Genomic DNA, 13,511 nt, shown 5'->3' on the forward strand with positions numbered 1-13,511 from the left:
AAAATGGCACTGATTATATTATGACTCATGGGATGATAGGGAAGTGGCAACATTTGGAGGGATTAAGGTATTGGGTTTCACAACAGGCGCCAGTGATTGTACAGACTTTAGGAGCCTTCTGTAACAATGCTAAATATTAGGAGTATATATATGGAGGAAATTCCTCATCAATGTGTCATCAAACAAGTTCATAGAGATTCATAGATCCTAGTGGGATAATGATATACCAACAGGAGTATGAGTGCTTGCCAGGGGAAAAGTCATACATGGAGAAAAACATTATGACTTGGAGACATTATTGTTTTGATTTTTTTAATCCATCATTCATACACAGGTAAAAATTGTTTGGGGTGCACAATCACACATCAACATTTAACTCCACAGTTTAGTCAAAGGAAAAAAACAGTTTGTTGAATCTATTGTTCGAGCTCCTGAAAGCACATCCAGCTTCATCATTAGATACTGTCATGACAGTTGACATCGTCTGCTATACAAGATTAATCAGCCTACTCTAAAACCAAAGAACTTTCTCAAATGCATTGGCACGCACAAAAACATGAATTTTCAAATCCTACAGCATTTATCTTTTGAAGACATGAGCGATTACTTTAACGTTTCTCAGCCATTGAATTTAGCTCCAGAGACCAGACAAATCACCAGAATCTTTCACTGTAGTTAAAGGAGGAGAATTCTTTGGTCCAATATAGTGGATCATTAGTTATAGTCAAAAGACCTGACACAGGAAAAATGTCTCAAGGAATGCCCAATGGGATAGTAAAGGAGAGGTAATCTCCCACCTCCCCCCACTCTGCTCTGAAGTGCTGGAAAATAGTAATCCATGTGGTGAGTACTGCTACCCATAACAGCAACCCCAGGGCCGACCGCTTCACGTCTAGATGAGAAACACACAGGAGACACTTGGTATTAAAATAATGGACATCCAGGAATAATATATCAGTAACTACCTTTGCCCAAACCTTTCTTTAAAAAACATAAAGCTCATAACATTGCAAATATACTGTTTGATAGAGTTTTATAAAGTGCAACATGTGTTCTAAATCAAAAGTGTCAATAGTGGCACTCATTTATGTACGGAAATATTTTTGTTTTTCAAACAGAAAATATTTATCACTAGAACATTCACCATCCTTATTTGAAGAAAGCTCCAGAGTCTGTTAATGTTAACTAGCCTAAAATGCACCATGCATATTTTGTCCCACAGTATTTCATAGGTTTAGGTTTAAGAATGGATCAAATTAATACTGTGATAATTTTCCCAGAATATAATATATATCAATATGTATAAAGACAATAAAGTATTCAAAATGCATAATGAGGCAAATGTTTTTTAGTATTGTCCCTCAAACAAAATCCTACAGTTAGGAGAAAAAAAATTCTCAGGTGTTCTATTGATATATTTTTCATGTATGTGGAAACAGGATTTCTATAAACAAAAGTTTCATATTAAAAGGCATATTCAATCAATATTTAGTTCTGCTTAGGAAACATTTTATCAACTCTTTTTACCTAAAGAAGCCTTCCTATCTCCTCCATGGTTTAAAGATCCAGTGTGTTGGATTTGGGGGGATATATATTGGCCGAAATGGAGTATAATACAATAAATATGTTTTTCGTAACATCTGAAAATAATAATGGTTGTGTTTTCGTAATTTTCATATTTCTATAGTCGAACAGAATGGACAAACTAAACACTGGCTCCACATAGGGCCATTTGCATTTTTCGAGACAGCATAGTACTGCAATATTTTGTGTGGCAATATCATATCATATCATTACATGGACGGCAAGTATCGATAATATTATCATATAAATTAATACTATTACAAATGAAAAATAATCTTTTGGTAGTCTACCAAAATAGTATAATGAATTTCTTTTTCAGTCCAATAGATACATTTTGCTGCTGCAAAAGATGAAGTGAGATGAACAGATTGAAAACTTTATCTTATTAGATAAAACAGATGTTGATGAAGTTTTCTTTTGGGGACATAATTTACAGTTGAAAAAAGGGTTGAATTGAATTGCAATATAATAAAAAAAAAAAATGTTATTGTGATACTCAGCATATCGCAATACATTTGAAATCACAATAATATTGCATTGTGACTTAGGTATCGTGGTAATATCATATTGTGGGGCCTCTGGTGATTCCCACCCCTAAAAAAACAAAATGTAGAACCTTTGCATTAAGGTTTTTACTCAAGGTCTTGACTGGTTTAAAAATGTAACGAGTGAATGAATTGAGTCCTGTAAGTGTTGAATCCACAGCAGCTACTTTGGGAAACTAGACATGAACATTACAGATACTGTTTCTGAATGCATAGTTTTGTCAAACTTGAATAAGCTCATACGTTTGTAAAATCATGTATGAAAAGTAACAGTTTTAATACTTACAAGTTTTGATCTGGAGCTGTTCAGTGTAGACTGGCTTTACAAAAGCCTCCTTAAAGAACCAAACAACATTGACCAGCCAGAGGAATGGAAGGAATGCAAAGCCACCTGAAAAAAATAAACAGATCAAAAAACACCATCACTGACAATACCACTGAATGTTACTACTTCATATGAGAGCAGATGTACTCAAGGTGCTCATACTTTGGTTTACACAAGACTCCCAGTCACTGTTAGCCTATCCTCACTCTCACATAAATATGATGCATCAGATCATTTTAACCTAAATGTACAACTTATTGAGGCAATGTAGACAGTGCAGGGGCCTGTGGGGTGGAGGGGCCAGACTGCCACCTGGAAATAAGCGTGTGTTCAAAGAAGAATTCAAGGTAAATCAAAAATGGTGCGATTTTCTATATATGCCCTCAAAAAGGTAAACCCATCTCCATCATGGTTATCTGTTTTTTTGTTGTTTTTTTTAGTATTAATATACTAAATTAAACTTATAATGTCCTATTTTCTTTTGCAGTTTTTGTCATATACAGATGTGTACTGATGATTGCTGGGTAATTTGTGTGTTGGTGTCCAATATCTGCCTCTGTTTAATCATGCAACATCACGATATGATTTACAGTAGCTAGTTTAGGTGCAAATTCTCTCAAGAGTGACAAGCTGGGCACATCTGCAGGCAGATATAACATTAGAGTGGTAGCATGACACATTGTGGGTAAAACATATATACGCCTAGTAAGTCTGTGTGTACTTCATAACTAGTAACTAGGGAGCATTGGGGCCAATCATAACCACCTCACGCCACTGAAGGCAGGTGTTAACACTACTTGCATGTACCCTGAATTTAAAAAACAAAAAGGAACAGTAAAGGCAAAATATGAAGATGTTTGTAAAGTCACTTCTGTCATGATTCACTTTTTAAGTACACTCACCTAAATAATATTTTCTGCACAGGCTGAGTTTCTCCTCATTGGGCAGCCGTTCCAGGTTCATTGTGAATTAGTGTGGATCCTGCATCACAAAAAATAAAGTCAAGTTATAGTCCAGAACCATCTCCAAACAACCCAAAGACATGAAACTTTTGTGACAACGGCGATGCTTGTTATGTCTCCGTTTAAACCGCGAGCGTCTGAAGTTACTGGTCTAAACATGGCTGAGTTAAGTAATCTCAAAGACACTATAAAATCCGAACAATAAAGCAGCCGGTGACCTGATTGAATTGTCAGATGACTCGGGAGGCACCTCAGGCTACCGTTAGCATTTCGTTAGCTCAGCACTGCAACAGTAGGTTGTTCCGACTGCTACAAATAGCCGTGGCTGTGACTTCAGTCGGTCCCCAGATTCTGGATGAAGTCTTTATCAATATTTCTATGAAACTAAAATAATTTACATGACTGTGGTAATTTACCTGGTATTCGTAAGGCCAAGAGAATCGTCGCAAAAAAAAACTAAACAGACACAAAAATCACTTCCTCCTTCTTCTTCTTCTACTGACTGCGAGATCACATTCTTCTTCGCCTGTCCCCTTTGTTGTAAATGGTAAGCATCCGCTAATCTGTACTGCATAGCGCCACCTGCTGTACCGGAGTGTGTGACTAAGCGGTTCACAGGTGGAGGGGGTGTATCCTGAGGGTTAATAAATATAAGATATAGTAGATACTTCTGTTTAACAATTCTTTGATACTCAATTTACCTCTAATCTAAGCCTTTAGTAGTCTATGTTTCTTTTCACATATTTACATCCGGTGTAACAAAATCATCTTTCCTAAAAGTCCACTTAATGGCCTTTTCTAATGTTTTTGTGCAAAGCTTTGAAATAGCTTTGTGTTAAGGTGTTTAGTCACATATGCTGTTCCAAATTTGTTGTTTCTGATCAAATCTGAAACATGGATGGCAATTAAGAGATCTGAACTGTGCCACTTTGAAAACAAAAACAAGAAATAAATAAATAAATAAATAAATAAAATACTCCTACTCTAAAAGAGCTCATATTTTCTGGCAACATCAAATAATTAATAATGAAGAGATTTTGCTCTATTTATCATTGGCTATAGTCTGTATTGCTCACCTTTATACGGTTTCCACAGCCAGTTTATCCTGCAACAATATTTCCTTCTATGAGCTGAAAATTAACAAAATAAATCTACACTATATATTTCACTGATGATTATTTCTGCATCTTCCTTTCCTTCATCATGAGCTTCTTCTGCTGACGATAAAGAGGCACACTGCCATCTACTGTATTGCAATGTGAATAGCCTGGGCATACAGACCACCAAAATGTGGTAACTGTTTATCTTTATTTTCTGTTCTGCATTCTATTTCCTCTGACAGAGGTTTATTGTGACCGGACTGATTAAAGATTAAGCCTTCCTTTCCAAATGCTATGCCACTTGTATTATTAAATTAGAAATTATTTCAGAGCCACCTTCTTTTTCCTATCATGGGATCAACTTTAAATAAACAGGAGAAACTGCTAACCCCTTTCCCATCATCCTGAATAATTTAATACTCCAAACTCATAGAGACCTGTTTGATTTTAAGGTGGTGATGTACTGTATGTTGTTTACAGAAATCAAGACACTCTCCTATTCCCAATTATAACTGTTCTGACTGTTGAACAGAATAATAAAGGCCTGCACTCAGTTGCCAGCTCTGTGATAAATGTACTTTCATGAAGTTTAAATTATCAGCTGCGTTAAAACTGTTTAAGAGAGGTACTGATGAACCTTTAAAGTGAATTTGGGGCCGTGTTAATGTATTATGTGATTGCGTATACATGTCTGGAAAGTCTTGCAACATTTAACTCTCAATTTATGTTCTTTTTTTTTAAAGATTATTTTTATTGGCTTTTTGCCTTTATTGACAGGACAGAGGGTGAAATGGGGAGACAGAGAGAGAGTGGGGACTGACATGCAGCAAAGGGCTGTGAGCCGGATTCGAGCCTGCGGCCACTGCAGCAAGGCAATGCCTCTGTACATGGGGCGCCGGCACTATCCACTACGCTACCGACGCCCCCTCAATTTATGTTCTTTAAAAAATATATGTTTGTTATTATCAGGTGCACAATCATGGAGAGACAGTTGTTAGTGATGAAAATCATAATTGGAGGCTCCCTATGATGCTCATCATATAGGGATACTTATAGGGATAATAATTCTTTATTTGTCTGCATGATTTATTTTATTTTATTTTTGTTGTTATTATTTGTCTGTTTATCTGTCTGTAAAGTGTACTGAGCAAGTGGCTTTCTACCAGATAATTTCTTTCTTTTTTAAACTTTAATGAAGAGAAAAAATCAAAAATAACATATAGGGATACAATATAGAATATATATACATATATATATATATATATATAAAAAATTAGTGAATAGGTTTTGTTGTCATCAGAGGAATTAAGATTCTTGCAAGCAAACATTAGACCTGTATCTATCTAGCATTTAGTGTTGGGAGAAGTTTGCCTGGAGGACTTTCTGTCAGAAAGTATTTTCTTGGTTAAGCTTTAGAGAGAAAAAGAAAATCATAGTTTGGGTGAAATTAAGATAATTCTGCCAGAAAGGCACATATGTGTTTCCCCTGATAAAAAGATGAACGTGGCATGGTATATTAAATATATTTTGCCTACATTATAAATTAATGCAGATAAGGCACAAATTGGTGCATAAAAATTCACCAAAATGCAGGAAATTTTAGTTTTTGAAGCTCAAATTGTCTGGTGGTGTTGCCCCCTATTTTATAGCCTATGCGCCCCCCCAAATGTTGAAACAAACCTTCACCCTTGCAGAAAGCTTTCTGACAGGCACTCTAGGTCAACTCCTCCCATGTGCGCGAAGTGACATAGTTTAAGATGTAGTCAGTCACACATTTCTGAATGGAGATTTGACGTACAATCACCACCAGAGGTCGACCCTGTTTCCCCTTCCATTGTAGCCTCGTTGAAAGAAAAAAACTCACTCTCCCGTGCTGCATTGCGGCTCCCCCCTCCCATCTCGCGCCTTCCCTCTTGTCTCTCCTCGAAGTGCTAGCCGTCGGTGTGTGTTGTTGTTGAAGCAATGATGGCGGCAGCGGGATGCGGATCAGCAACCGCGGCTGCCGTAGGAGGCCAAGGTGGAACCGCTACGGCCAGAGGTCGTTTCCCCGGTCGGCCTTGGTCGTCACGCAGTCGTTTGCGCTCCGAGAAGCGATGGCAACTCGGACGATCAGGCTTAGAAGCTGATGATGTGACTAACGGAGGGCCAAGGCCCGCAAACCTGGTTCTATCGTTAAACGAAGACCAGTCTCACTTGCGCTTACTTGGGATAGAGGCGAGCCACCAGACCCTTGGCCAGGCTGGATACAGCTCTAGTGGGAGTGAAGAGGTGAGGTCCCAAACCGAACCAGGAGTTAGTATCTTTATTTCATCTTCTCACATTTTGTGTGATTGTTAAATGTGTAAGAATGCGTGCTGTCCACAGCAGTGTGACTGGTTAGTACCATGGAGAAATGTCAACATCCTTTCGCTAGGCTAACGTTAACTTTAGCTTCATTTGTAGCAGCATTTCATGCTAGCTAACGTTAGCCTAGTGTAGCTTTCCATGACATTTAATGAACAGCCGCAACACAAAATACCACTTTAGCAAAGCAGCAGGGAAGTTACATTAGCACTGTTCCCTCAATTACTATTATGTAATGTTAGGTGAAAATATTAGAGTGTGAAAACATGAGTAAAATATATTTTTTAAAGCAAGTGAGAGAGTACGCCAATTTGTAAACAGGCATCGTAATTATTTCATATAACGTTATGGCCCGCTCGTTATCGGGCCAGAGTAGCAGCTAGCTAATAGTAGCGAACACAAAGAACGGGAGAGCTAGCGCCTCTGTACGCTGCACAGCGGCTAACGGCTAACTGTACTGTTTTCATACGCTGTCCAGATGCGGGCACAGTAGCCTGCTTAACTTGTTTGAATAAGACAGCACATACGGATCTTATAGGAACCTTCTCGTCGGCATACGTTTTAATTCTGGCTAGCTTTTCTGCAGACTGAAGTGAGTTTAAATGCTTTCGAGATGAGGAGATTGCTAACTGCTAGCTAATGATACCAAACACGACATGTTTAAATGGTGGTGCAGAAGTGTGCCAAAGCCAGTTGCACCCTTGTTGCTGGAACCGAAAGCTCACTATTACTATGTTACGCATGTAAGGGCACAAAGCTCGTTACAACACACATGCAACGTTAATCGTTAATGTATGCTCCTGATCTGAGCGGTTTGCAGGGTTCCGGGTCACAGCTGCAGGCATGTGGGAGATGTACAGTAGTTGGAGGGAATCGTAATTACAGACCTACCTTGCTGTGCAGTTGTTTGTAGGTAGTGTAGGAGTTCATCCTAGCTGCTCCAGTGTGATTCATGCAAAGGTTGTAGAGTTCTGATCTTGCATGAGGTGGAATATACTCTAGTCTGCATGCAACTGCATCATAAAAAGTTCAGGAAGAGTTCCCCCTAGTAGTTAAATTGATTTCTGTTTGTTACTTATGCAGGACCTGTTCATGTTAATGTAATACAACGTAGATGAGATGAATGAAAAGCGTTGGTTTGAATGTGAAGGTATGAAATCAATTGTCCATTGTTTGTCATTGATATAATTGATGTAATGTCTTAACCAAACCAATTTTTATTATTGTTTGATGTAGTTTTTGGTTCAGAATGCTAAGATAAATGTACTTTGTTATGCTAGGTTTATTGATAAAATCATTATGCAGGACATGAATCCATTCTTCATATAGAACTGTCAGTGTCATTTTCAGTGTTCCTCCATCTTCAGTGGATACAGCTAATGCCATGCTCTTGAATTCAAAATGAATGCTGTAAACTAAAACACTAAAGTTATTGTTTTGCTGATGGTTTGGCAGCCTCCAGCAGAGGTGTTAACTTTGTCTCAAGTGTTAAATATCTGTTTTTACTTTTCAAGGGAGATGACTTCAGAGGATTTGAAGCTGAGAGAAAAAGCTCCAAAGGACCTGTATGGTCACGACAAAACCCTTCCAAAGGTAAGGAAAAATGTATCACTGCGTCATATTACACATTTATTGTAAGTTTTACACAGTACACACATTTAGACGAAGTATGCAGCACAATATAATGTAGGATTGTTTTTGATTCCCAGTTTTGCATTCATTGGAGGAGCCATGAATTTTTTTGTAATATTTAAAATCTTTTTGTTTTGTAGGTGATGCTGTCAACACAAAATCTAAACGACAAAGTGAGAAGCTACCGCTTAAAACGCCAGCAGCAGACGCAGATATTACCCCACCTGATCCTGTAAAGGATGTAAAATCTTTGGAAGAAACGCATGGCTTAACTCCTGAAGCAGAGCCTGCAAAGGATCACAGGAAAGGTTCAAAACGAAAAAACACTATGGATCGACAGTCCACTAAAAGCGGAGCCTCATCAGCAGCACCAAGGATTACTATTAAGTTGGTGGCCAAAAAGAAAATGAAAACCGTAAAGGAGCCTCATAAAAAATCTGCTAAGAAGCTGAAGGTAAAAGGAATCGAGGATCAGCCTAAAGCCAAGGACATTCAGGGTGACCAGATTTCCAGTGCTCATGTCAAATTAAAAACTGAACCTCATGAGGATAAACATGGCACAGAAGATAAGGGAGGGGGGACTGTACCTGGAAGAAGGCGTGGGAGATCTGCTTCAAAGACAACAGAGCCAGTCTGCCAGACTGACGCCAAAGTTGTGGTTGATGACCAAAAATCAAAAGAGAGAAAATCAGCTGATCAACTTGACACTGTAAAGGAGAGCGAGGCTGTGGAGCCAAAAAGGAATGCAATGAAATTAAAGCATAAGGAAACTGTGTCAGACCGAGGTTCTGAAGTTAATCAGCAAGTCATTCGCAGAAGCAATAGAGTCACCACCCCACTGAGTAAAAAAGTCTCAGGCAGTGCAGCTGAACCAGAAAGTCTGAGTAAAAGTGATGCCCATCTGGTGGAGTCAAAGCCGGAAGTTTCTCAAACAGTGGAGACCAAGCCATCAGCGAGGAAGGACAGACGAAGGCAAAGCAAGAGGTTGAATAAGGATACTACAGTGCCAGAAAACCACGGCCCATCACCCACAGAGACTGATCATTTAGCTGCGCAATCCAAGGACAGTTTGCCTTTTAAAAATGAGGAAATGCGGGTCCCGAGTTTAAAGTTGAAGAAGATCAGAAATCCAAAATATGATCCACAGGGCAGTGGGAAGAACTCAACTCGAAAGAAAAAACAGAGAAAAAAATTTATCTGGACTTTAACATTAGTGAAGGGAGAAAGTCAGACACATAGTTCTGAAAACACTGTCAAAGTAACAGAGAAGACTGTGAGTGAAGTGGATCAGTCCACTTTTTTTGACACGAGTGTCAAGAAGAGTGTGATGGTGATGGATAAAAAATCAAAACCAGATAATTCAGCCCCACAGGAGAGTAAAAGCTTGGACAGTAATGAGAAAGATTCCCAAAACAAGGCTGATGTGTCAGTTGAGGAAAAGTCCACTTTGCAGGTAGAAGTTGAAGTGGAACATGAAAATGAAACACCTCCTCAAGAAGTGACTAAAATGGATTGTGGGAAAATTCCACCTCTTCAGATCAAAAAGGTCTCCTCTCCTGGGAAACATAAAAGCTCAAAACCATCCTTTTTAATTCAGCAAGTTAGTCCTGTGTCTGAAAAGAAAGAGGATGTCCTGAAAGATCTAAGTGAAATTAGTGAGGATAAATTATCATCATGTCTGAATACTGAAGTCACACCAACCAGGAGACTAAGGAGGAGGACATTAAGCTTTGATTCACCACAAACAAAGTCTGTCAGTCAGAAGCCAGTGACCACTCAGAAACGGAGGCTTAGAACGAGTTCACAGGATGAAGATGCACAGCAGGTGCATGTGGAAGATTCCTTTCAGGCATCAACTGGAGATTCCAGCTCACATGGTCTTCCTAAAAACTCCATTCAGGATTTGGCTGAGGAACCCTCACTGATGACCAGTGTAAACTCCACTGAAGTTCCTCATGAGGATTCCTCAAAGATTGCTGAGGATTCCTCAAAGATCACCGAGGATTCCTCAAAGATCGCTGAGGATTCCTTATGGGTCGCCAAGGATTCCTCAAATTACGCCAAGGATTCCTCAGAGATTGCTGAGGATTCTTCAAAGATCGCAGAGGATTCTTCAAAGATTGCAGAGGATTCCTCAAAGATCGCTGATGATTCCTCAAAGATCGCTGATGATTCCGTAAAGATTGCAGAGGATTCCGTAAAGATTGCAGAGAATTCCTTAAAGATTGTTGATGATCCCTCACCAGTGCCAGTTGAAGTTTCTCCACCAAATGTGGACAGTGAGGTAGAACCACAGATCAAAGAGGCCAAACCATTGCCTGTGCCTTCTAAACCTAAAAGATGTAGAAATAATAAACTAGGGAAAAAGAGGTCTGTTCAAAGGAAGAAGCCTGTTGTTGTTCCTGAAACCGCTGTCAGTGCAGAGTTGGCTACAGTTGAAGCTACTATCGCAGATGTACTAAAGGAAGATGCTCAGCCTTTAGTAACAGAAGTCAGTCAGCCAGAAACAAAAGATTGCACCCAGCCTGAGGCAAAACAGGACGATGTGTCAGTGGAAGAAGAGCGGATACAGCTACTGGTAAAAGAGGAAACCGACATTCAGTTGATAGATAGTCAGCCAGCTTTGGTGGAAGAAAGTCAAGTAAGCGATCCAAAGACACTGTGCCTACAAAAGAAATCTCTGAAAAAAGTAAAAAAGAGGCGTAAAAGTTTGATCGGGCAGCGTCAGAAACACAGACACAGGGGCAGAGATGGGAAGTTTGCTCCACTTAAAATATCTGAAAGTCAGAAAATTGTTGAAGGGGACGGTGACATTTCCACTTCATTGGCAGCTATTACACCGACCCCAAGCCCCAAGCTTATTGGAGTACAAAAAAAGTGCAAAAAAAGACCCACAGGACTTCATTTTCTTGGGTCGAAAAGGCCAAAACCACAGTCTAAAATCATCACTAAACTGATGGAAATGGGGCTTGACAATGAAGGTTTGAAGCAGGAGGAAACAGACACATTAGTTGATGGAGGACGCGCAGATGTTGTAGATGCCCAGCCTGGTAAATCAAAGTTTGTGAAAAACATCAAGCACTTCATTATGCCTGTTGTAAGTGCCAGATCCTCACGAGTGATCAAGACCCCGCAAAGGTTCATGGATGATGCTGGAATGTCGGTATTGCCTCGAAGAAACTCACCAAAGAAGGGTTTACAATTGGGCTTGCAGATGCGCCCCGTAAAGAGGCGAGATGACGGGATGGGCAGAGCAATATCCCCTATCCTGCCGGTTGACGAGGAGGACATTTTGAGTGAAGCTCAACTGGATGTCGATCTGTTTTCAGCTCAGGACCTCGATGACGACATTGACATAGCTGACAGCCTGTTTTCAGAGAAAAAAAGTGGCAAAATTGAAAAGAAGAAGTCTCTAAAGAACTCTGCTTTCAAGTGGCAGTTGCCAGAAGAGTCGCTAGAGGACGTGTATACACTGGACAAAACCTCAGAGGACAAATATGAGGATCTGTTTCTATCTACACCAGTTGATAAGCCCACAGATCTATCTACTGACCTCCTGGATGCCCAGAAAAAGAAAAATTCCCCTAAGTTCAATAAACAAGCGGCTCACCTCAAGATTTATCAAAGGCTAAAGAAGGCACACACGGGTCTTCCAAAAAGCAAGACCACAACAGAGACGGATAGTGTGAGCAAACCTCTTCAGCCTCCAGTTGATTTAGCAGAAGGACTTGATGATGAGGCCATGAGCATCAGCCTTAGGCAACGGAATACAAATGCAGAAAAGGGCAAATCCAAGCTTAAGATAGAAGACCTTGATTCTCCTGGAGTGGTGAGAAAAGTTTCTGTGTGTGTTAGAACTATGAACTCCAAGTCTAGTGCATTTCAGCACGGAAAAGAGGAGGGTTTAGCAGGGAAAGACACTGCCCAGCATCACTCAGGTAAGCAAAATTATTTAAATAGCATTGATAAATTTAATGGTCAGCAAACAGCATTAGCTTTATTTACTTAGAATGGACCAGAAATTGGCATGTATTACTTTATATCCACAGGAGAGCTGCAGTCAGAAAAGAACTCAGGCGCAGGTGAAGGCGGTTTTCCTGGATCTGTGGAGAAGGGAGCTTCACAAAGAGCGCGCCTCACCGGTGCAAATAAAAGAATGTTTAATCTCCTCAGGAAAGCCAAGGTCCAACTCATCAAGATTGACCAGCAGAAACAGCTTAAATCATCTGGGGTAATGCCATGATCACCACACAAACATCATCTCTGTCATTGTACACCAATTTTTCATTGTTAGATAAGTCTATGTAATAGGACCTGTCATAGATGAGGGAAACCTCCACGGGTGTTTTGAATGACCCAGGGAGATTTGTTTTAGTTTTCTGAAGCTTGTATTGATGACTTGTTTTTGCCTCTTAACCCTGTAGTTGTTATCTGGCCCGACTGGTGCCAGGTCTCGAGACGTGACCTCTAAGAGGCAAAGGAGGAAACAAAGGGTTAAGCTTGATGCTGATGTTCCAGTCAAGATAGAACCACCTCAAGGACAAGTAAGTGTGCAAATCAATAGCCCTGAGGCAGAAGTCGATCCGACTACAAATCTTGTGTCTATCTCTGATTTTACCAGTTCATTATTGTTAATCAGCCTTTTGCTGTAATTGCAAACTGAGCATGAACAAACATGCTCTGTCTCAGTATACTTTACTGAGATGCATGACCAATGATTTAGATTTGGGGGAAAAAAATCCTCTGTCAATTCAAGCCTCTTTACATCAGTGCCTACATGTTGATCTGATTTTTATATTTTCATTTCTCCAGCCGCAGCTCATCTCCCCGCTGTGTCAGGAGTTCCGTAGAGCAGGAGGTCCACGCATCAAGCATGTGTGTCGTGCTGCATCCGTGGTGCTGGGGCAGCCTCGAGCCTTGGTACCAGATGACATTCCCAGACTGAGTGCTTTGCCTCTGCATGAAAGAACTGGCATTTCCCCTTCAGCCATCCCTAAAGGTAGGTGTAAACTGAGTGGCA

The 13,511-nt window shown here is 40.0% G+C and overlaps 2 protein-coding genes across 3 annotated transcripts in view; one reads left to right on the forward strand and one right to left on the reverse strand.

The window, feature by feature from the left end:
- Positions 1–295: 295 nt before the first annotated feature.
- psenen (presenilin enhancer, gamma-secretase subunit) lies at positions 296–3,958 on the reverse strand. Its single transcript, XM_050047780.1, has 4 exons — positions 3,833–3,958; positions 3,357–3,435; positions 2,416–2,520; positions 296–892 (listed from the first exon to the last, which is right to left on the reverse strand). Exons 2-4 carry the CDS (start codon positions 3,415–3,417, stop codon positions 753–755), a joined length of 306 nt encoding a protein of 101 aa, XP_049903737.1. The 5' UTR covers positions 3,418–3,435; positions 3,833–3,958; the 3' UTR covers positions 296–752.
- Positions 3,959–6,437: 2,479 nt separating this feature from the next.
- The window catches only part of kmt2bb (lysine (K)-specific methyltransferase 2Bb), a 31,916-nt gene continuing 24,842 nt past the window's right edge, over positions 6,438–13,511 (forward strand). The window contains exons 1-6 of one of the 2 annotated variants that reach the window (XM_050047961.1): positions 6,438–6,808; positions 8,374–8,452; positions 8,632–12,429; positions 12,541–12,722; positions 12,916–13,035; positions 13,304–13,490. In XM_050047961.1, the coding sequence (XP_049903918.1) occupies positions 6,479–6,808; positions 8,374–8,452; positions 8,632–12,429; positions 12,541–12,722; positions 12,916–13,035; positions 13,304–13,490 (4,696 nt within the window). In that variant the 5' untranslated portion in view covers positions 6,438–6,478. The remainder of the gene's footprint in view (positions 6,809–8,373; positions 8,453–8,631; positions 12,430–12,540; positions 12,723–12,915; positions 13,036–13,303; positions 13,491–13,511) is intronic. The other variant, XM_050047962.1, reaches the window with a different exon arrangement.

Source organism: Epinephelus moara, chromosome 6 (assembly GCF_006386435.1).
Source record: "Epinephelus moara isolate mb chromosome 6, YSFRI_EMoa_1.0, whole genome shotgun sequence".
Lineage (NCBI taxonomy): Eukaryota > Metazoa > Chordata > Actinopteri > Perciformes > Serranidae > Epinephelus > Epinephelus moara.